General features: G+C 44.4%; 1 protein-coding gene across 1 annotated transcript in view; it reads left to right on the plus strand.

Moving 5' to 3' along the window:
* Positions 1 to 24,721, plus strand: part of HTR2A (5-hydroxytryptamine receptor 2A) — a 201,257-nt gene that overhangs the window by 59,056 nt on the left and 117,480 nt on the right. Inside the window, exon 3 of the mRNA XM_073580252.1 lies at positions 54 to 799. Coding sequence (XP_073436353.1) covers positions 349 to 799 — 451 coding nt within the window. The 5' untranslated portion in view covers positions 54 to 348. The remainder of the gene's footprint in view (positions 1 to 53; positions 800 to 24,721) is intronic.

Consider the following 24,721-nt stretch of genomic DNA (forward strand, 5'->3'; position numbering starts at 1 on the left):
TATTCTCAGGGTGGCACTTACAGATCTATTACTATTGTGATTGTTTTCCTCAGATTCCTCAGGAGGTGAAGGACTTAAACACCGGGAGAAAGATTACAGTTTAGGATGATTGTCACTTGCTGAAAACTTCCTAATTCAACATCAGTTCAGACTGGAATAAATGCATTTGTTATCTGATGCCTGAGTATAAAAGGAACCGCAGAAAATTGCTCTCCTGACCTGCAGTGATGCTAAGGAACCTATGGATCTTACAACACAAAGACTTATGGTGGACACCCAAGTGAGCTTCTCAGTAGGATGCTGGACCAACTCTTATAAACCTCTCCGTTGTGGATTAAAAGCAGACCAATGCTTGAGAAAAGTTACTCCCTTCTGTTCTTTCATATCATTTCTCTGCAAAACTCAGGATTAAATATGGATATTCTTGATAAGGAGAACTTTCTGAATATCTCCAAGAGCTCTCTCTTCCATCTAAACTCAGACAAGGGATCCTACAACAGTGAACCCACCACCGGTGGGGATAATACAACTGATATTTTCAATTGGACCTTGAACTCGGAAAATGTATCACGTCTCAATCCAGAAGGAAGCTCTTTTTCTCTAGAAAAGAATTGGCCAGCCCTTCTGACAGTCACAGTCATTGTGTTGACCATTGCTGGGAATATACTAGTGATTATGGCTGTGTCTCTGGAAAAAAAGCTTCAGAATGCCACTAATTATTTTCTTATGTCCCTTGCCATAGCTGACATGCTTATAGGATTCCTTGTCATGCCCATCTCTATGCTAAATATTCTGTACGGTAAGTACAATTCCACAAACACTGTCTGTAATTACAAGTGTATATGAATGTATGTGTATACCCAGCAATGTTCTAGGGATAATGTAGGAAAGAAGCAAATAAATAGTCAGATATTTTTATTTAATATGACTGAAGGTGGAATTCCTCATATTGACACTACTCCAAATTAAACTTGTTGCTGATAAATCAGATTATGTTTTCTGCTAACCTAAGCTGGTGTCCTTTTGGCCTCTGTGGCACAGACGTACCTTTGTTTTGTGGTATGAAATAGCGTAGTGAATCACTCATTTCCATATGGTACATAGTAAAAAAAATATATTTATTTATTTTGTATGCCTATACAGTGGGATATGTTGCAGCCTTCGGACAGGAGATCCCCCTGACACCTACAGTACATACTTATAGTGTTCGCTAAACGTGATGTGAAACTTGCACAAGTAAAATATTTATCATTGACAAAGTTCATAAATTATACATAGCGCATCGAGACTTGGCTTGTGTGGCGCCCCATTGAAGAGTTTCAGTTAGATATCCACTATATGAATACTAATTGCTAATTAAGACAGGAAGTTGCATCGCAAAAAATAATATATAGCGTATTTTATTATCCAAAATGAAATCATAACTTAGTGACAATGGCACCGTAACAGTAATGCATTTTATTGGACTGTTGTTTCCATCTATAAAGCTAGAATAATGGCTAAATATTTGGAAGATCAGTTATAGTTTTAATTTAGATACACAGCATAGTAAACACATATAGATAATACATGCCTTCATTTCAGGCAAGCAGCTGTTTGTGTATTGAATTTCTGTAGGACTACAGCTCCCCCTGCTGGTGACAAGTAAATTTCATTACTACAGGCAACGGAGATGAGTTCTAATATTGACATATCATGCATTCTGTTTGACAACAAGGGAATCAGTAAGACACAGACGCTTACTGTACCTTTAAATCAACAGCCATATAATGAAATGATGAAAATATGTAAAAAAAAAAAAAAAAGAAACACAGGCATCGAATAACATCTTGATAGTACACGTTTACAAACCCTTAGATTATGACAATTTTGTTTAATATATCTGAATATAGTGGGACCTTACATTTTTACTGAAGGCACATCCAGTACAGGAGACAGACAGATGAAGATCTAAACACAATAGGGTTATCATCCTCGGTTGGACACAAGTGTGATATAAGAATGAATCTTCAGACTATACAGTAATGCAGAGTCATTAACAGCTCCAGACTTCATTAACATTAGTTTATAGTGTTACAAGGAAATACACATCATTCTGATGCCCGACGTTTACATTAGCAACCAGCGTCCAGCGTCGTTGATCGCTGGTCTCTTGCTGCCACACGCAGCGATGCGCGCTGGGCAGCGGGAGACCAACGTTCGAAAAACGGCCCAGGCCGCTCGAGCACGATCAGCGATAACTGGCAGGGGGGGCTGGTCGCTGATCCCCGTCACACACAGCGATCTCGCTGGCGTGTCACAAAATCAGCGATCTCGCTAGCGAGATCGCTTAGGCTACTTTCACACATCAGGTTTTCAGCGTCAGGCGCGATCCGGCGTCGTGCCGGAGCGCCGGATCCGGCAAATATTTCATAAAACCGGATGTGACGGATCAGTTTTTCTGCCGGATCCATCTTGTTCTTGACAGACAAAACCGGATCCGTCTCATCCGGTTCATCCGTTTTTTGATCCGTTTTTCGACGGATTACGCCGGATCCGGTTTTTAAAAACACCCCTTGTGGCCTACCGAACGGGATTGGCTACTGGAAAACTATATATAGCGTGTTCCTACAGCCCTTCTTTGACAGGTTGTAGAGGAGAAAGTGCAGGTTGGAGAGAAGAGCAAGTTACTGGCGAAGATGGATGTTGTCATTGGAAATATTTTGAAGAATTTGGCGGATTTTACAGCGGAGGCGAATCATTTGAGGGTGATTGTTCTGGAGAAGGAGAGAGCGAGACAGCAGCGCATCAGGCATCGTAGACGACGTTTGTGGATCCACCCCATCACAGCCAAGAGAATGACGCGTGGGGTCTATTCTACACTCTGCATGGACCTTCGACGAAACCCGGATAAATTTTTTGGATATGTTCGGATGAAAATGGAGAATTTTGATTACTTGGTGGAGCGCATTGCACACCTCATAAGAAAAGCGGACACCTATTGCCGCTTCTCTGTTTCACCCACAGAGCGTCTGATGGTGACTTTAAGGTAAGCCACATTTATTGGATGTGATCGCATCAGAGCACACTTTCACTGCAATCTTTTGGTGGTAGTTTGTATCTCCAAGTGTTATAGCTGAGTTTTGGTATGTAATGCTGTGATTTAAAACTAATTGATTGTTTTTTAATTCCCCACAGATTTCTTGCAACTGGAGAATCCCTTTCGTCACTGCATTTCCAGTACAGACTCGGGATTTCCACCATATCTGGAATAGTGAAGTACACATGCCGTGCACTGTGGGACTCCTTAGCTGAAGAGTTTTTACCAGAGCCCACAACAGAGAGGTGGATTGAAATTTCAGAAAAGTTTCAACAGATATGTCAGTTTCCCAACTGCTTGGGCGCTGTGGACGGGAAACATATCCGCATTGTAAAGCCAGCCGGATCGGGATCGGAATATTTCAATTATTTTTCAATTGTCCTCATGGCCATCGCTGACGCGGAATACAAATTTATTGCTGTTGATATTGGGGCCTATGGCAGCTCCAATGACTCTCAAGTTTTCAAACTGTCTGCCATGGGGCATAAACTGTATGGAAACACCTTCCAGTTCCCACCCCCTAGACCGCTGCCGCAAACATCTGGTCCACCTATGCCATTTGTCTGTGTAGGGGATGAAGCCTTCCAGCTGTCAGAACACCTTTTGAAACCGTACGGTAGCAGAGGATTGTCAAGAACAAAACGCATTTTTAATTACCGCCTCACAAGAGCAAGAAGAATGGTTGAATGTACCTTTGGAATTCTGACAGCCAAATGGCGGGTCCTATTGACTGCGATCAACCTCAAGACAGAAACTGTGGACGAGGTGATCAAAGCTTGCGTGGTACTCCACAATTTTGTTATCTGCAAGGAACCCATTTCCATTGACACCTCTGAAGAAACCACCTTGCAAGTTCTGTGACGGTTTCAGTAATGAGGGACAATTTTGCAGAATACTTTATGTCACCTCAAGGCAGAGTACACTGGCAGGATGACAGAGTGTGAAAGATTTGTGCCCTTAACCAAAATTGTGTACCTTCTGTACCAACAGTATATACCTTTGCCAACCAAAGTTGGCTATCTTGTCATGGTCTTACTATTTTTAGCTTTAGGCCACAGGTGTGTACCTGGTTGTGTTTTATGCAAAGTATTTCACCTTTTAACAAAAGTTGTGTACATTGTTAGGAAATCACCAACAATAAACATAACTTTTTAGGTGAAATACTTTGCTTCAAACACAACCAGGAACACAACTGTGGCAAAAAGCTAAAATTTACCCACAGTTATATACCTAGTTTTGAATACCATTTTACCTTTTAAATACCCTGTATTTAACCTTTTTGGCCGCAGAAAGAAATGACAGACAACCAGTGTAAAATAATTTAACTTTTATTGAAAAATGTTTTTTTTTAGTAAACTGTTTTTAAATTTTAATAAACTTTTTTAATAATGCTTTGAAACCATAAAACTGGTCATTTTTATTAAAATACACACATATTATAAATCTGTGTAGTGTGGGGTGGAAATACTGCTGGAGGGGCTGCGGGACACTTCGACACTGGGAGTGTGGAGAGAGGACTGGGATCGTGGTGGGGAAGGAACAGTTAGAGGTGAAGGTGTGGAAACAGCTACAGAATGGGTGGAAATGTAGGAGGCAGAAGAGGTGGTGGGCGGTGGAGTGGAGGGTTGGGCAGGGACTGTAGGAGCAGATGATGTTGATGGCAAGTTGTATGGGGAAGGAGTTTGGTATAGGGCAGGTTGCTGGAAGTGGGGAGATGTCTGGTACTGGGGAGGTTGCTGGTACTGGGGAGGTTGCTGGTACTGGGGAGGTGGATGGTATGTAATAGGAGGGGGAGGATGGAAAGTGGCTGGAGGGGGTGCAGGTGGAGGAACCTCTGGGGTGGGAAGAGGAGGTTGGGAGGTAACGTGCTGGAGAGCACCATGGCATGAATGCATTACATGCATCTGCTGGGTAGGAGATAGCGTTTCCATGCGCTCCACAACAGACCTGAAAAAGGTGTGGTTTGGCGAAGATCTTGCTTCTGAATGCATGGTTTGCAGAAGTGTCTTCACCTCCAGAATGCTGGAGTTGATCTGCTGAAAGCCTGCGGAGATTTGCTCTGACAAGACTTTTAGACAGTTCTGGAAAGATGCATTCAGATGCAAGAACTCTGGCGCATAAGTCTTTTCCTGACCCCTCTGCCGCTGCCGCCCAGTACCCGCAGGTGTACTAGAGGTGGCAGGGGCAAAAGGGTGGGGTAAAGGGAAAGCGATCTCCTCACCAGCAGCTTCATGTAATGTAGGCGGCCACGATGCTCCTGTGCTGGTGGATGGGACAGACGGGTCGAATGTGTGGGAAGACTGTGAAGGTGCAGATGTACCGGGGCGGTCGAAGTGTCCCTCGGTGCCGGTCTCCTCAGGGATCGCCTCAGAAGGGTCCAACCGTGCAGGCTCCCGAGTGCTGCTCACCGTGCTGTGGAATAAAGAGAAAAAAAAACAATTAAAAAAGTGACATGGCATGGCCCTGGCTGAAAAAAAATTGTTACATCTAAACATTTTTTTTTCACATGTGTTGTGTAATATTTACCTTCTGGTGACCATTGTATCCCGGAGGAACGACAGGGCTTGTGCGTACTTGTACTTGCTCCTGCGTCCTCCAGATCCACTCGGGGCCCGCATCTCTTTATTGAACTCCTTCTTGAAACGATCCCTCACAGACCGCCACCGCTTCACAATTCTGTCCCCTGAAATGAGAAAGGAGTGGTTAGTATACAACATCAGTGTTTCCCAAACTCCAGTCCTCATGGTCCCCAGGGGTCATGTTTTCAGGATTTCCATAGTAAATAGAAATCCTGAACACATGATCCGTGGGGACCACGAGGACTGTTGTTCGGGAAACACTGGTTTACATCAAGCAACCGGTACTGTATATACTTACGCTCTTTAATCTGGGCCCAAGCATCGAGGTCCTCCCAGCGGTCCACAAGGAGCGAACAGATTTCCTCCCAGAGTCGTCGGGTAACGATCAGGTCAGCGTGGTGGCGGTCAGCCATATTCCAGAGCGGCTCCCTTTCTCTGACGAGATCGATGAGGTGGTCCACATCGATTCCTCCATCCTCACCGTCAGAGTCAGGAGCACGCTGTGAAGGCTGTTAAAGAAAAAGACAAAAATAACATAATTAGCCTCCACAAAAGAAATGAAATAAAAAGTGCAAAAAAACAAAGCAAAAATATTTATACTTACACGCTGGTGACCGCCGCGTTGCTGTCGCCGACGACCCTGGGAGGCACTGCGAGGACCTCTTGGCCGAGCACCAGATTGGGAAGACTAGAGAAGAAAACAAAAAATGTTATGTCTTTGGATGTAGGCATTTGTTTGCTGTGTGTGGTCTGCAGAACATTGTTTTCTATGTGTTGTGTGTAGTGTGATGTTGTGTTTCTGCGTTTGATGCAAAAAACTTACCAATTGTGAGCCCACTCCAGGTGTCTGTCCACCCCTTCCTTCTTCTTCTGGGAGCTCCTCTTCATCTTGTGATTCCTGTTTTGAAATAAAAGGCAATGAATAGACATATATTACAGAGATGATGGATTTTGGAAATAAAAACTTACCGTCAAACGCTGACGATGCGAGGGAGGGCTCCCAGAAGAAGATGTGCTGTCCTCTTGCTGGCCAGACTCCATGGCTGTGGGTGGTGTTACAGCTGCTGCCAGTGAAGCCAGTGCTGCTGCTGCTGCTGCATCTCTTGGGCGGCTGTTGAATAAAGAGAAACAAAGGGCCAATGAATATCTTGATATTCCATGGCCCTAGTTTTGAGGAATGGGGGATTTGATAATTACCGTCTCTCATCTGCTGCTGGACTCCCCTCCTCAGCATGTTCCATTTGCTGCTCCATTTGGCGTGGTGGTGGTGCTGATGGTGCTGCAGTGGTCTCCTGCCTTCTCCTGCGCCTGGTTGCTGTCTTGGGTGGCATGTTGGGTGTGGCTGAGGGTCCCACTGTCTTGCTTTTATATATGTGTCTTGTGGGCAGAGCTACTGAGCATGCTCAGACTAAAAAAAACGGATCCGGCGCATTGCGGCGCTCATAGGCTTTCATTGTGTGAAAAAGCCGGACGCGCCGGATCCGGCGTGTCCGGCTTTTTCGCCGGAGACAAAAAACGTTACAGTAGCCGTTTTTTCCAGACGCCGGATTGAGACACATTGCCGGATCCGGCGAAAACCAAATGAAACGCATGGCCATCCGGCACGATCCGGCGCAAATGCAAGTCAATGGGGGGGAAACCGGATCCGGCATTGCATTTCGCCGGATCCGGTTTTTGTCAAAAGCGCCGGATCGCGCCTGACGGCGAAAACCTGATGTGTGAAAGAGGCCTTAGTGTGACGGGGCCTTTACAAACAAGCATAAATGGTGTTCCAAGTGGTTGTCACTCACTGATGTGGTGGACTCACACAAGGGTTTCATATCTATTCCGTCTCCATTGACAAGTAGACTGTTAATGGGTTTCTCAGGAAATTAAATAAATACATTAACCCCTTCCTGACATCAGATGTACTATCCTGTCCATGGGACCCGGGCCCCTATGCCCATGGACGGGATAATACGTCTACCGCGATCAGCGGCGCCCACGTGGTGAGCGCCGCTGATCGCGGCCGGGTTTCAGCTGATTATCACAGCTGACACCCGGCACAATGTGTCAGGGGCGGTCACGGACCGCCCACGACACGTTAACCCCTTGCACACCGCGATCAAACATGATCGCGGTGTACCGGGGGTTAAAGGGAAGCAGCGGCAGGGAGGGGGCTCCCTCCGTGCTTCCCTGAGCCCCCCACGACAGCGCAATGTGCAGCGCTGCTGCGGGGGGCTCCTTTCCTGCAGGCCCCCGAATCCAAGAAGGCGACGGGGGCCTTCGGGGACCTGCAGGAAGCTGACTTCCTCAGTGCCTGCAAAGCGCAGGCATGAGGAAGCCTTCTGCACTGCCTGTGACAGATCGCTGATCTGTCACAGTGATCTGTGATGTGACAGATCAGCGATCTGTCACAGGACAGTGATGTCCCACCTTGGACTATTTAATAAAGTTAAAAAAAAATTTAAAAAAGTGTAAAAATAAATTTAAAAAAATCGCCAAATAAATTAGAAAAAAAAAAAAATATTCCCCCAAATAAATCCATTTTTTGGAAATAAAAAAAAAAAACAATAAAAGTACACACATTAGGTATCGCCGCGTCCGTAACGACCCGCCCTATAAAACTGTCCCATTAGTTAACCCCTTTAGCGAACCCCTTAAAAAATAAAAATAAAAAACAAAGCAAAAAATAATGATTTATTATCATACCACCAAACAAAAAGTGTAATAACACGCGATTAAAAACACGCATATAAATATCCATGGTACCGCTGAAAACGTCATCTTGTCCCACAAAAAACGAGTGGCCACACAGCATCATCAGCAAAAAAATAAAAAAGTTAGAGCTCGCAGAATAAAGCGATGCAAAAATAATTATTTTTTATATAAAATAGTTTTCATTGCATAAAACCGACAAAACATAAAAAAACCTAAATGAGGTATCGCTGTAACCGTACTGACCCGAAGAATAAAACCGCTTTATCAATTTTACCGCACGCGGAACGGTGTAAACGCACCCCCCCAAAAGAAATTCATGAAACGCTGGTTTTTGTTCATTCTGCGTCCCAAAAATCGGAATAAAAAGCGATCAAAAAATGTCACGTGCCCGAAAATGGTACTAATAAAAACGTCAACTCGTCCCGCAAAAAATAAGACCTCACATGACTTGGTGGGTCAAAATACGGAAAAATTATAGCTCTCAATATGTGGTGATGCAAAAACTATTTTTACAATAAAAAGCGTTTTTTAGCGTGCGACAGCTGCCAAACATAAAAACCGCCAGAAATAGTAAATCAAACCCCCTGTTATCACCTCCTTAGTTAGGGAAAAATAATAAAATAAAAAAAAGGTATTTACTTCCATTTTTCCATTAGGGCTAGGGTTAGGGTTAGGGTTAGGGCTAGGGTTAGGGTTAGGGCTAGGGTTAGGGCTGAGATTAGGGTTAGGGGTGTGTTGGGGTTCGGGTTGGAGTTAGAATTGGGGGTTTCCACTGTTTGGGCACATCAGGGGCTCTCCAAATGCAACATGGCGTCTGATCTCAATTCCAGCCAATTCTGAGTTGAAAAAGTCAAATGGTGCTCCTTCCCTTCCAAGCTGTGCCATGCGCCCAAACAGTGTTTTACCCCCACATGTAGGGTATCAGCCTACTCAGGTCAAATTGCAAAACAATTTTTGGGGTCCAATTTCTCCTGTTACCCTTAGGAAAATAAAAAATGGGGGCAAAAATATCATTTTTGTGGAAAAAAATGATTTTTTGATTTTCACGTCCGAGCGTTATAAACTTATGTGAAGCACTTGGGGGTTCAAAGTGCTCACCACACATCTAGATAAGTTCCGTGGGGGGTCTAGTGTCCAAAATGGGGTCACTTGTGGGGAGTTTCAATAGTTTAGGTACATCAGGGGCTCTCCAAACGCACATGACACCCGCAGACCATTCCATCAAAGTCTGCATTCCAAAACGTCACTGCTTACCTTCCGAGCCCCGACGTGTGTCCATACAGTAGTTTTCTCCCACATATGGGGTGTCAGCGTACTCAGGACAAACTGGACAACAACTTTTGGGGTCCAATGTCCAATTTCTCCTGTTACCCTTGGGAAAATAAAAAAAATTGGGGACTAATTGATCATGTTTGTGGAAAAAATACGATTTTTTAATTTTCATGCCCTGGTATTATAAACTTTTGTGAAGCCTTTGGGGGTTCAAAGTGCTCACCTCACATCTAGATAAGTTCCTTAGGGGGTCTAGTTTTCAAAATGGGGTCATTTGTGGGGGGTTTCCACTGTTTAGGTACATTAGGGGCTCTCCAAAGGCAACATGACACCCGCAGACCATTCCATCAAAGTCTGCATTCCAAAACATCACTACTTCCCTTTCGAGCCCCGACGTGTGCCCATACAGTAGTTTTCTTCCACATATGGGGTATCATACTCAGGACAAATTGGACAACAACTTTTGGGGTCCAATTTCTCCTGGTACCCTTGGGAAAATAAAAAAATGGTGACTAAAATATCATGTTTGTGGAAAAAATACGAATTTTTTATTTTCACGCCCGGGCGTTATAACCTTCTGTGAAGCACTGGGGGGTTCAAAGTGCTCACCACACATCTAGATAAGTTCCTTGGGGGGTCTAGTTTACAAAATGGTGTCATTTGTGGGGGGTTTCCACTGTTTTGGTACATCAGGGGTTTTCCAATCGCGTCATGGTGTCCGATCTCAATTCCAGCCAAAAACGTCAAATGGCGCTGCTTCCCTTCCGAGCTCTGCTATGCGCCGAAATAGTGGTTTACCCCCACATGTGGGGTATCAGCGTACTCAGGACAAATTGCCCAATAACTTTTAGGGTCCTGTTACCCTTGGAAAAATAAGAATTTAGGGTGAAAAGATCATTTTTGTGGAAAAAATATGATTTTTTAATTGTACGGCTGTATGTTATAAACTTCTGTGAAGCCCTTGGGGGTTCAAAGTTCTCACCACACATCTAGATAAGTTCCTTAGGGGGTCTAGTTTCCAAAATGGTGTCATTTGTGGGGGGTTTCCACTGTTTTGGTACATCAGGGGTTTTCCAATCGCGTCATGGTGTCCGATCTCAATTCCAGCCAAAAACGTCAAATGGCGCTGCTTCCCTTCCAAGCTCTGCCATGCGCCCAAATAGTGGTTTACCCCCACATGTGGGGTATCAGCGTACTCAGGACAAATTGCACAATAACTTTTAGGGTCCTGTTACCCTTGGAAAAATAAGAATTGAGGGTGAAAAGATCATTTTTGTGGAAAAAATATGATTTTTTTAATTGTACGGCTTTATGTTATAAACTTCTGTGAAGCCCATGGGGGTTCAAAGTTCTCACCACACATCTTGATAAGTTTCTTAGGGGGTCTAGTTTCCAAAATGGTGTCATTTGTGGGGGGTTTCCACTGTTTTGGTACATCAGGGGTTTTCCAATCACGACATGGAGTCCGATCTCAATTCCAGCCAAAAACGTCAAATGGCGCTGCTTCCCTTCCGAGCTCTGCTATGCGCCGAAATAGTGGTTTACCCCCACATGTGGGGTATCAGCGTACTCAGGACAAATTGCCCAATAACTTTTAGGGTCCTGTTACCCTTGGAAAAATAAGAATTTAGGGTGAAAAGATCATTTTTGTGGAAAAAATATGATTTTTTAATTGTACGGCTGTATGTTATAAACTTCTGTGAAGCCCTTGGGGGTTCAAAGTTCTCACCACACATCTAGATAAGTTCCTTAGGGGGTCTAGTTTCCAAAATGGTGTCATTTGTGGGGGGTTTCCACTGTTTTGGTACATCAGGAGTTTTCCAATCGCGACATGATGTCCGATCTCAATTCCAGCCAAAAACGTCAAATGGCGCTGCTTCCCTTCTGAGCTCTGCCATGCGCCCAAATAGTGGTTTACCCCCACATGTGGGGTATCAGCGTACTCAGGACAAATTGCACAATAACTTTTAGGGTCCTGTTACCCTTGGGAAAATAAAAATTGGGGTGTTTTGGTACATCAGGGTCTCTCCAAACGTGACATGGCGTCCGATCTGAATTCCAGCCAATTTTGCATTGAAAAAGTCAAACGGCGCTCCTTCTATTCTGAGCTCTACCATGCGCCGAAACAGTCGTTCCCCCCACATATCAGGTATCAGCGTACTCAGGACAAATTGCACAATAACTTTTGCAGTCCAATTTCTCCTGTTACCCTTGGTAAAATAAAAAAAATTGAACCTGAAGTATTTTTTTTGTGAAAAAAAGTTAGATGTTCATTTTTTTAAATATTCAAAAAAATTCCTGTAACGCACCTAAAGGGTTAATAAACTTCTTGAATGTGGTTTTGAGCACCTTAAGGGGTGCAGTTTTTAGAATGGTGTCACTTTTGGGTATTTTCTATCATATAGACCCCTCAAAGTGGCTTCAAATGTGATGTGGTCCTAAAAATAAAATGGTGTTGTAAAAATGAGAAATCGCTGGTCAACTTTTAACCCTTATAAGTTCCAAAAAAAATTTTGGTTCCAAAATTGTGCTGATGTAAAGTAAACATGTGGGAAGTGTTAGTTATCAAGTTTTTTGTGTGCAGTATCTCTGTGATTTAAGGGCATAAAAATTCAAAGTTGGAAAATTGCGAAATTTTCAAAATTTTCGCCAAATTTCCGTTTTTCTCACAAATAAACGCAAGTTATTTGAATGAAATTTTACCACTAACATGAAGTACAATATGTCACGAGAAAACAATGTCAGAATCACCGGGATCCATGGAAGCGTTCCAGAGTTATGACCTCATAAAGGTACAGTGGTCAGAATTGTAAAAATTGGCCCGGTCATGAACGTGCAAACCACCCTTGGGGGTGAAGGGGTTAAAGGAAATGTCATTATGAATATATTGCTAACTACAATTAATTTGAAAATAAAATGTTTGGTCTAGAGAGATAATCACTATAGACATCAAAATAGCCACCGTTTTGTTACACTAATAGAAACTGGTCCTAGAATGTTAATAGGACAGATACTTGTGAGCCAGTGCAATAGGTTCTGCCCTCTCCCTTCATGTGTCAGAAGAAGTGGTTCTAGTGGATATTCTGAACTATTAGTGGACATACCAGAAGCGGAGAGGTAACTTGAGGCTGCTCACACTGTGGTCCACCCTATCTAATGTAATATTGGAGATAACAGGGGTACTGAGGTAAGTAGAGGCTGCTCACACTGCTGTCCATCCTGTCTATCTGATCTAATAGTGGAGATACCAGAGGTACTGAGGTAAGAAGAGGTTGCTCACACTGCTGTCCACCATGTCTAAGTGATCTAATACTGGAGATACCAGGGGCAGTGAAATAACAAAGGCTGCTCACACTGTTGTCCACCATAACTATGTGATATACTGTTATTCTGGAGATACCAGGGTTGCTGAGGTAAGAAGAGGCTGCTCACACTGCTGTCCACTTTATCTGATCTAGTCTTGGAGATAACAGGAGTGCTGAGGTAAGAAGAGGCTGCTCACTTTGCAACCACTCTGTCTTTCAGATCTAATACTGGAGATAACAGGTGTGCTGAAGTAAAGAGGCTGGTCACACTGTTTTCCACCATGTCTTTCTGGTCTAATACTGGATATGCCAGAGGTCCAGAGGCAGAAAGAAACTGCTTACACTGCTGTCCACCTTATCTAATATAATTCTGGATATACTAGGGGTTCTGAGGCAAGGAAAGGCAGCTCACACTGCTGCCCACTCAGTCTTTCTGATCTTATACTAGGTATACAAGGTGTGCTGAAGTAAAAACATCCTGCTTACACTGCGGTCCACCCTATCTAATATAATACTGGAGATAACAAGGGTGCTGAGGTAAATAAGTGGCTGCTCACACTGCTGTCAACCCTTTCATCTGATCTAATACTAGAGGTACCAGGGTTTCATAAGTAAAAAGTTGTTAATACTGCTGTCCACCCTGTTATTCTGAATGCTACGTAGCTGCTGTGACCTGGAGATAACCTAAATCATGTGCTGTTAGGCTATCTAACTGTGTTATTTCATATGGCACATGCTCAGAGACACATGACCTATTAACATACTATGACATGTTTTTGTCAATATAACAATGACAGCAGCAATTTTGATGTACAACAGTAGCTACCACCCTAGTCAAACAAATATGATTTGTGAAATAAAGATTTTAGTATTTCAATCATAATGACATTTTCTTTCCTTTTCTTCTATTCCCAGAAATAATTTAACCGATTAGTGACTGAGATAATTTTATTGTTAATGACCAGGTCAAATTCTTGAATACTGACCAGTGTCACTTCATGTGGTAACTCTGGAACGCTTCAATATATTCCAGTGATTTTAAGAGATTTCAAGAATGTTTTTTAATGACACATTGTACTTTATGTTAGTGGTAAATTTAGGTCGCTATGTTTTGTGTTTATTTGTGAAAATAACAAAATTTTGGCAAACATTTTGAAAAATTCGCAATTTTCAAACTTTCAATTTTGATAATCTTAAACCAGTTAGTCATGCTGTACAAAATAATTAATAAATAACATTTCACATATGTCTACTTTATATCCGCATCATTTTTCAAATGTCATTTTATTTTGTTAGAATGATAGAGGGGTTAAAATTCTAGCAGAAATTTCTCTTTTTTTTCAGCAAATTTATAAAACCTGTTTTTTAGGGTCGGTCCCCTGTCACGTGATTGCCTTTATTCACTGAATAACAGCGATTACAAAAAAAAGTATGGTTTTCCATTCATTTCTCTCTCCTCTGATATGATCTAGCATACCAGAGGAGAGCGAAATAGGGTCCCCCGAGTCACCGCAGTACCTTTGCCATCCCCGGATCCTTCTGCTCGGTCTCCCGCCCCTCCATATCATCTTCCAGGAAGAAGATGCATGCGCAGTGCGCCCGACGGGATCTGCCAGCCGGTACCCGGCAACAATAGGATATTTTTCCTGTTGGTTCATTTTGATGACTGTGATAGACACTATCACAGTCATCAAAATAAAAAAATAGTAAATTAGTTGTGTTGGGGTTAGGGTTGTGGTTAGGGTTTGGGTGTGTTTGGGTTAGGGTTGGGATTAGTGCTGTGTTAGGGTTGGAGTTAGAATTGGGGGGTTTCCACTGTTTAGGCACATCAGGGGGTCTCCAAGGTGCCCGCCATCGATTCTAGACAATTATGCATTCAAAAAGTCATACAGTACTCCCGCCCTTCTGAACCCTGCCGTGGGCCCAAACAGTGGATTTACCCCACATATATGGTATTCATGTACTCAGGAGAAATTGCACAACAAATTTTGTGGTCCATTTTCCCCTTCTACCCCTGAAAATAAAAAAGTTTGGGTCTAAAGTAAATTTTTTGTGAAAAATGTTCATTTTTTTCCTTCTACATTGCTCTAGTTCTTGTGAAGCACCTGAAGGGTTTATAAACTTCTTGAATGTGGTACTGAGTGTCTTGAGGGGTGCAGGTTTTAGAATAGTGTTACTTTTGGGTATTTCCTGTCTTATAGGCCCCTCAAAGTCACTTCAAATGTTGTATGTTTCAAAAATTGTGCTGATGTAAAGTAGACATGTGGGAAATGTTATTTATTAACTATTTTGTGTGACAAAATTTTCAAAATTTTTTGCCAAATTTCCATTTTTTTCATAAATAAACGCAAGTCTTATCAAAGAAATGTTACCACTAATATGACGTACAATATGTCACAAATATCAATATCAGAATCAGTGGGATCCGTTGGAGTGTTCCAGAGCTATAACCTCATAAAGTGACAGTGGTCAGCATTTTTAACCTATAGGTGATTCACAAAAAATTTTGTAGCATTTAGATGTGAAAACAAAAAAATTACATTTTTTCCACTAAATACTGTTTTAGCACCAAATTTATAATATACATGAGGGGTAGTAGAAAATGGACCCGATAATTTGTTATGCACTTTTTACCGAACACAGTGATACCCCAATTGTGGTTGTGACTCTTTTGTTTGAGCACACAGCAGGGATCGAAAGGGAAGGAGCGCTACTTGGCTTTTAGAATGCAGAAGCAAATTAGAACAGACTCCATAATGTAAACATATTCCCAATCCCAGAATCAAATATACTGGGACGAAACAGGACCAAAACTAACATTCGGGACACCCATAGATATTAGGAGACAAAAAAGAACAAGGTGTAGATCCCATATATATAAAATTACAATACTTTATTAGAAAAAATAATACAATATCACAAAAATGACTAGTTACATAATGCAGGGGATGGGTAAGCAAAAAGTATATGTCACACCAGGTCTGAATGGATATATAAAGAGGTGGAGGAGCGGCAACTCCTACACATAGATTACAAAAAAGTCACATATAGAATGAGACCAGAGTTTGTATTAAGAAAACAAATGAGGAATAAAGTCACAAAAAACAAGTGCCCAAGGCTTAGTATAGAAAACCTTATGGCTAAAACAGCCAAATAGGAACAAGTAATTTCCCCATAAATCTTAGAATATAAGTAGTGCCACTCTTACCCATAGTACCTCTATTCAGAATTGGCTTTTAGAATGCAGATTCCATTTGAGTAGATTGTGGGCTACATTAGCCAAGCCCCTGAGGTGCTAGAACAGAAGAAACCTACACAAGTGACCCCAGAAACTCCACTGCTCAAGGATTTCATCTGGGGATGTAGTTAGTATTTTGAACCCACAGTTGCCCCACAGAAGTTTATAACATTGGGACATGGAAATATAACATTTTAGTGGTGATTTTTTTTTAATTTGCTGCAAATTTGTGACACAAGGGTTAATAGGTAGAACTGGACCCCACAATTTAATGCATAATTTCTCCTGGGTGTGATGATGCCCTCAATATATGTCATTGGAAACTACTTTTAGACAACACATAAGATTGAGAAAGTAGGAGTGCTATTTGGCTTTTAGAGAACAGATTTTGCTAGAATAGTTTGCAGGTGACATTTGCAAAGCTACTAAAGTCCCAGAATAGCTGAAAAAAAAACAAAAGTGATGTCATTGTAGAAATTGCACCTCTCAATGAATTCATCTACAGCTGCAATGACTCTTTTGTAACATCACGTCAGGCTTTATTGTGGAGAATTGCAAATTTGCCAGTTTAGTGTCCAAACATTGTGCCTCCATACAACGTAGTGCACCCATATATTGTAGCATCCCCATAAATTGTACCCAGCTTGTACTTCTGAAGAATTGTTAAGTGCGCTCTACCCATTACAAGAATACCAAACATGTGGCCTCTTACAGCAGTTTAGGCACAGTGGGGCTTGGAAGGAGATGGTATTTGAATTTGGAAGCACGGATTTAACAGGATTTTATTTGAGAGAGTGTAAACAATGTCGCTTTTCCAGAGTCTTTGCTCTACCAGTAATGTGGGAAGACCCTATATTTCCAGTGACAGATAGTGGACCTGAATGGTGGCTGGTACATGTTAGGGTCTTTGTTGGTAATATTTTGGGGCACATAACATTTCTAAACACTTCTTGGTTGAGAACTATGTAGTGAGGTAATTTTTATCACAAAACGAAAAAAAATGGCAGAATCATTGGGTTTTTTACAATTTTACTATACATTATAAACTGAAACTCATTTAACAAAAAAAACTGTAACCCTGATGGTTATGGACCCACTGTGCAATATAGCCTGGAGGGAGTAAATTCCCATAAGATATGGCCGTGCCTCCCTATAGCCAGGTGGAAACTCTCTAGGAGCTGAGCACATGGGAACACAGAAAGATGTTCTGACATTGGGGAAGCAAAGTGGTGAATGCAGTAAGTATGGTGTCACTGAAAATGCGTGAGAGATGCCGGCATGACAGCACTCCCCTTACGCTCCTCCCTTTTTAGGCCAGATTGCCAAGGGAATCTCTCAGAAATGGTAGGGGTGCAGATGTTTTCAGCAGGCTTGTTCCTGGAGGGCTTATTTTTACTAGCGCATGGTGGACAATTTGTTAAAAAGTCCCGAACATCCTTGGCCAGCTTGGATTTATATCTCCAGGACAGGATTCTCCTCCTCCTAGTTGAAGAAAAGATCTTATTATCCGGATGGACGTCTTTTACAAGAACAGGAGCTGCTTCAACAATCTTAGCTAGGTTAAACTAGATAATGATCCAAATGATTGCACAATATTTCCGAGCTAAGTGGTTCTTTTTAGCAGATGTTCTCTTTCATGGTTCATTTAAAAAGATTATGGCTATGTGTCTGGGTGCACCTTCCCATTTCTTTAACCCCTTAATGTCCAAGCGATTTTTCATTTTTGAGCTTTCATTTTTTCTACTCCTTTTCAAGAGCCATAACTTATGAGCCATATGAGGGCTTGTTTTAGCTACGGCAGGGTTTCGCACACCTTCTCCCTACACTCACTATTTTGCTTCCACAGTGCCAGAACATCTTCATGTGCTGCCTTATGCTCACTTCAGGCTCTGCTACTAGAGAATCTCCAACTGGCTGTAGGGAGGCGCAGTCACATCCTACAGGAATTTAATCCTGCTGTGTCCTGCAGAGTTTGCCATCTCCAGTTTATCCTTAGGCAGCAGTGAGTTTAGGCAGCTCCTCCCACCACTCCTTGCCCAGTTGTTGGCTCTGAGTTGCTTGTCTCTGGCTCCTGTGGGTGCATGCTTGTTTTGTTTTTCCTGGTGTTGACCCGGATTATTTAACATTTTTCCTGACCTTTCCACTCCTGATCTCAGCTTTGTACTGTGCTGCCTGCAGGGCCGGTTTTAGACAAAGTGGGGCCCTGGCTGGGCAAAAGTTGAAAGTGGGGCCCAAATACTCACATATTGCACCATCACACAGAAACATTTCTGTTGTGTTTACATGCGCTGAGTTCAGGCCGTTAAACAAGCGTGATCAACAATATTGAAGTCATTTGACATTTGTTTCCCAGCCTCTTTACACCAGCTAAGGAAGAATGATGGGTACAGATAGTCCTCGATACATTATAATGCAGGTCCCATAAAGTACATATGGTATAATACACTGACCATGGTCCTTGATAGAGTATAATGCTGCTTCCCTCAGAGTATACTGCAGTCCCACACACAGTAAAATGCAGCCTCCCACACACAGTACAATTTAGCCCCCCACCACACAGTATAGTGCAGCCCCCACCACACACAGTATAATGCAGCCCCCTCCTCCACACACAGTATAATGCAGCCCCCTCCTCCACACACAGTATAATGCAGCCTCCTCCTCCACACACAGTATAATGCAGTCCCCACAAACACTGTATAATGCAGCCCCCCACACTCTGTATAGTGCAGCCCCCACATACACAGTATAGTGCAGTGCCCCCATACACAGTATAATGTAGCCTCGCCACTCAAAGTATAATTTAGCCCCCTCCCACACACAGTATAATGCAACCCCCTCTCTCACACAAACACAGTATAATGCAGCCCCCCCACACACAGTATAATGCAGCCCCCCACACATAGTATAATGCAGCCCCCCATACATCGTAAAATGCAGCCCCCCACACAGTATAGTGCAGCCCTACACATACACAGTATAGTGCAGTCCCCCCCACATGGTATAGTGCAGCCCCCCAAATTCCATAGAGTGCAGCCCCCCACATGCACAGTATAGTACAGTCCCCCCACATATATAGTACAGTGCAGCCCCAGACCCACACACAGTATAATACAGCCCCCCACATATACAGTATAGTACAGCTCCCCCACACAGTATAGTGCAGTCCCCCACATACAAAGTATAGTGCAGCCCCAAACCCACACACAGTATTATGCACCCCCCACACACAGTATAATGCAGCCGACTGCCCATCACTATTCTACGTGGGTTTTCTCTGGGCTGCCCATCACTATCAGCTCCACTGCTGGCACACGCTGAGTCAGAGGGGGAGTGATGGGAGAGGGAGTGCCATCTGACGCTCTCTCCTCTATCACTCCTTTCATAGTATGATTGAATGCGAGGGGGGCTTCGCTGTGCCCCTCTTACTCACAGGCCCCATAGCAGCCACTGGCTGGGAGCCCCTGGAGGAGCGGGGCCCTAGGCGGCTGCTTGGTCTGCCTGCCTCTAGCGCCGGCCCTGGCTGCCTGCCCTGACTTTGGACCATATGACTACTCCTCTACCTCGCCTTCCTGTACTGCATCCTCCTGTTAGATGCTGCAGTCCCAGGGACTGCCCTGCTGTGGTATCTGGTGTCTACCAGCATTCTAGCTTGTATTCAACATCAGAGGTCCTAGTCAAGACCCAGTAAACACTTAGTCATGCCCCTCCATGGTAAGCATGGCTCGTGGCACAGTGGGTCCACACCCACCAGTGTTACATTACCATTGGGCCATGGATCCAGCAGACAAGTTGAGACCCAGTGACACCAAAGCTCTAGTATAAGTGTTGTATGAAGAGGTAAGTTCTCAATGGGAGCATCAAGAACAGCTGATGCAGGCCATTAATGTGATGGTAACTCAGCTGTAGGATTTGTCCAGTTCTGTGTCCACCCTGTCCCACATCTTAACCTCACCAGATTCCCCTTAGGCTACTTTCACACATCAGGTTTTCGGCGTCAGGCGCGATCCGGCGTCGTGCCGGAATGCCGGATCCAGCAAATGTTTTGTAAAACCTGATGTGCCGGATCCGGTTTTCTGCCGGATCCGTCTTGTTCTTGACAGACAAAACCGGATCCGTCTCATCCGGTTCATCCGTTTTTCTATCCGTTTTTCGACGGATTACGCCGGATCCGGTTTTTAAAATTGACCCTTGTGGCCTTCCGAACGGGATTGGCTACTGGAAAACTATATATAGCATGTTCCTACAGCCCTTCTTTGACAGGTTGTAGAGAAGAAAGTGCAGGTTGGAGAGAAGAGCAAGTTACTGGCGAAGATGGATGTTGTCATTGGAAATATTACCACTAGAAGTTCTGTGACGGTTTCAGGGACAATTTTCCACTATACTTTATGTCACCTCAAGGCAGAGTACACTGGGATGACAGAGTGTGAAAGATTTGTGCCCTAACCAAACTTGTGTACCTTCTGGACCAACAGTATATACCTTTGCCAACCAAAGTTGGCTATCTTGTCATGGTCTTACTATTTTTACCTTTAGGCCACAGGTGTGTACCTGGTTGTGTTTTATGCAAAGTATTTCACCTTTTAACAAAAGTTGTGTGCATTGGTAGGAAATCACCAACAATAAACACCAACTTCAAACACAACCAGGAACACAACTGTGGCAAAAAGCTAAAATTTACCCACAGTTATATACCTGGTTTTGAATACCTTTTTACCTTTGAAATACCCTGTATTTAACCTTTTTTTTAAACATAGTTCGCCGCAGAAAGAAATGACAGACAACCATTGTGAAACGATAATTTAACTTTTATTTAAAAATTTTTTTTTTTTTGTAAAATGTTTTTAAAGTGCAAAAAACTTTTTTAATAAAGGTTTTAAACCCAATGGGCATTTTTATTACAAAAAACACACATTACAAATCTGTGTACTGTGGGGTGGAAATACTGCTGGAGGGGCTGCGGGACACTTCGACACTGGGTGTGTGGAGAGAGGACTGGGATCGTGGTGGGGAAGGAACAGTTAGAGGTGAAGGTGTGGAAAAAGCTACAGAATGGGTGGACATGTGGGAGGCAGAAGAGGTGGTGGGCGGTGGAGTGGAGGGTTGGGCAGGGACTGTAGGAGCAGATGATGTTGATGGAAAGTTGTATGGGGAAGGAGTTTGGTACGGGGAAGGAGTTTGGTACGGGGAAGGAGTTTGGTACGGGGCAGGTTGCTGGAAGTGGGGAGATGTCTGGTACTGGGGAGGTTGCTGGTACTGGTGAGGTTGCTGGTATGTAATAGGAGGGGGAGGATGGAAAGTGGCTGGAGGGGGTGCAGATGTAATAGGAGGGGGAGGATGGAAAGTGGCTGGAGGGGGTGCAGGTGGAGGAACTACAGTGGTGGGAGGTGGAGGTTGGGAGGTAACCTGCTGTAGAGCACCGTGGCACGAATGCATTACATGCATCTGCTGGGTAGGAGATAGTGTTGCCATGCGCTCCACAACAGACCTGAAAAAGGTGTGGTTTGGCGAAGATCTTGCTTCTGAATGCATGGTTTGCAGAAGTGTCTTCACCTCCAGAATGCTGGAGTTGATCTGCTGAAAGCCTGCGGAGATTTGCTCTGACAAGACTTTTAGACAGTTCTGGAAAGATGCATTCAGATTCAAGAACTCTTGCGCATAACTCTTTTCCTGACCCCTCTGCCGCTGCCGCCCAGTACCCGCAGGTGTACTAGAGGTGGCAGGGGCAGAAGGGTGGGGTAAAGGGAAAGCGATCTCCTCACCAGCAGCTTCATGTAATGTAGGCGGCCACGATGCTCCTGTGCTGGTGGATGGGACAGATGGGTCGAATGTGTGGGAAGGCTGGGAAGGTGCAGATGTACCAGGGCGGTCGAAGTGTCCCTCGGTGCCGGTCTCCTCAGGGATCGCCTCAGAAGGGTCCAATCGTGCAGGCTCCCGAGTGCTGCTCACCGTGCTGTGGAATAAAGAGAAAAAAAAACAATTAAAATACTGACATGGTATGGCCCTGGCTGAAAAAAAAAAGTTACATCTAACATTTTTTTCACATGTGGTGTGTAATATTTACCTTCTGGTGAGCATTGTTTCCCGGAGGAACGACAGGGCTTGTGCGTACTTGTACTTGCTCCTGCGTCCTCCAGATCCACTCGGGGCCCGCATCTCTTTATTGAACTCCTTCTTGAAACGATCCCTCACAGACCGCCACCGATTCACAATTCTGTTCCCTGAAACGAGAAAGGAGTGGTTAGTATACAACATCAGTGTTTCACAAACTCCAGTCCTCATGGTCCCCAGGGGTCATGTTTTCAGGATTTCCATAGTAAATAGAAATCCTGAACACATGATCCGTGGGGACCACGAGGACTGGAGTTCGGGAAACACTGGTTTATATCAAGCAACCGGTACTGTATATACTTACGCTCTTTAATCTGGGCCCGAACATCGAGGTCCTCCCAGCGGCCCACAAGGAGCAAACAGATTTCCTCCCAGAGTCGTCGGGTAACGATCAGGTCAGCGTGGCGGCGGTCAGCCATATTCCAGAGCGGCTCCCTTTCTCTGACGAGATCGATGAGGCGGTCCACATCAATCCCTCCATCCTCACCGTCAGAGTCGGGAGCACGCTGTGAAGGCTGTTAAAGAAAAAGACAAAAATAACATAATTAGCCTCCACAAAAGAAATAAAATAAAAAGTGCAAAAAAACAAAGCAAAAATATTTATACTTACACGCTGGTGACCGCCGCGTTGCTGTCGCCGACGACCCTGGGAGGCACTGCGAGGACCTCTTGGCCGAGCACCAGATTGGGAAGACTAGAGAAGAAAACAAAAAATGTTATGTCTTTGGATGTAGGCATTTGTTTGCTGTGTGTGGTCTGCAGAACATTGTTTTCTATGTGTTGTGTGTAGTGTGATGTTGTGTTTCTGCGTTTGATGCAAAAAACTTACCAATTGTGAGCCCACTCCAGGTGTCTGTCCACCCCTTCCTTCTTCTTCTGGGAGCTCCTCTTCATCTTGTGATTCCTGTTTTGAAATAAAAGGCAATGAATAGACATATATTACAGAGATGATGGATTTTGGAAATAAAAACTTACCGTCAAACGCTGACGATGCGAGGGAGGGCTCCCAGAAGAAGATGTGCTGTCCTGTTGATGGCCAGACTCCATGGCTGTGGGTATTGCTGCTGCTGTTGCTGCTGCCAGTGATGCCATTTCTGCTGCTGCTGCTGCATCTCTTTGGCGGCTGTTGAATAAAGAGAAACAAAGGGCCAATGAATATCTTGATATTCCATGGCCCTAGTTTGGAGGAATGGGGGATTTGATAATTACCGTCTCTCATCTGCTGCTGGACTCCCCTCCTCAGCATGTTCCATTTGCTGCTCCATTTGTGGTGGTGCTGATGGTGCTGCTGCTGCTGCAGATGTCTGCTGCCTTCTCCTGCTCCTGGTTCTTGGCTTGGGTGGCATGTTGGGTGTGGCTGAGGGTCCCATTGTCTTGCTTTTATATATCTCCTGTGGGCAGAGCTACTGAGCATGCTCAGACCAAAAAACCGGATCCGGCCGCCGGATCCGGCTTTCGCCGGATCCGGCGCATTGCGGCGCTCATAGGCTTTCATTGTGTGCAAAAGCCGGACGCGCCGGATCCGGCGTGTCCGGCTTTTTCGCCGGAGACAAAAAACGTTACAGTAGCCGTTTTTTCCAGACGCCGGATCGCGACACATTGCCGGATCCGGCGAAAACCGGATGAAACGTATGGCCATCCGGCGCGATCCGGCGCAAATGCAAGTCAATGGGGGGGAAACCGGATCCGGCATTGCATTTCGCCGGATCCGGTTTCTGTCAAAAGCGCCGGATCGCGCCTGACGGCGAAAACCTGATGTGTGAAAGAGGCCTTACTCAGCATCAATATCATCTCCAGGGGAGCTGCCTCCAGTTCCAGTGTAAGGTGAAGAAGCTAGAGCTTCCACTTCCGCCCCGCTTTGATGGAGATCCCAAGGAGAGCCACAACATCGTAAATCAGTGCCAGATGCACTTCACTCTCCATGCTCATCTTTTTCCTTCAGACCAGACCAAGATTGCGTTCATGGTCTCTCTCCTGTTCAGATGAGCCCTGGCATGGGCTAAACCCATTTGGGTGCATGGAGGTCCTGAGACTCACGATTTTGGGAGATTCTTGGAGATGTTCCAGACAGTATTCAAGAAACCTGGCTGCACTTCTCCTTCTGCCTTGTCCCAGCTGACTATAAGACAGGGCATGGATATTGTGGCTCTGTATGCCTTACGCTTCCGCACCCTGGTGGCGAAGCTTGCCTGCAGTCAAGAAGCCATGGTGGCAACCTTCTGGCAGAGCCTGTCTGATCATATTAAGTGTGAGACTTTAGGAGGTACTCCTGGAATGAACCCGCTGGACCGTGGCAACGAACCTCCCACGGGCGAGCTGACCAGGTGGACCACCCCTATACAGGGAGTGTTAGGGGCAGACCCGCGGGAAACTATCACCACGGCAGCTGGTACCCAGGGAAGGACACAGGAGTCACGACGGGAGGCCGGAGAGGCTG

This window comes from Dendrobates tinctorius, unplaced genomic scaffold, assembly GCF_039654945.1.
Source record: "Dendrobates tinctorius isolate UK_male_01 unplaced genomic scaffold, ASM3965494v1 ptg000064l, whole genome shotgun sequence".
Taxonomy (NCBI): Eukaryota; Metazoa; Chordata; class Amphibia; order Anura; family Dendrobatidae; genus Dendrobates; species Dendrobates tinctorius.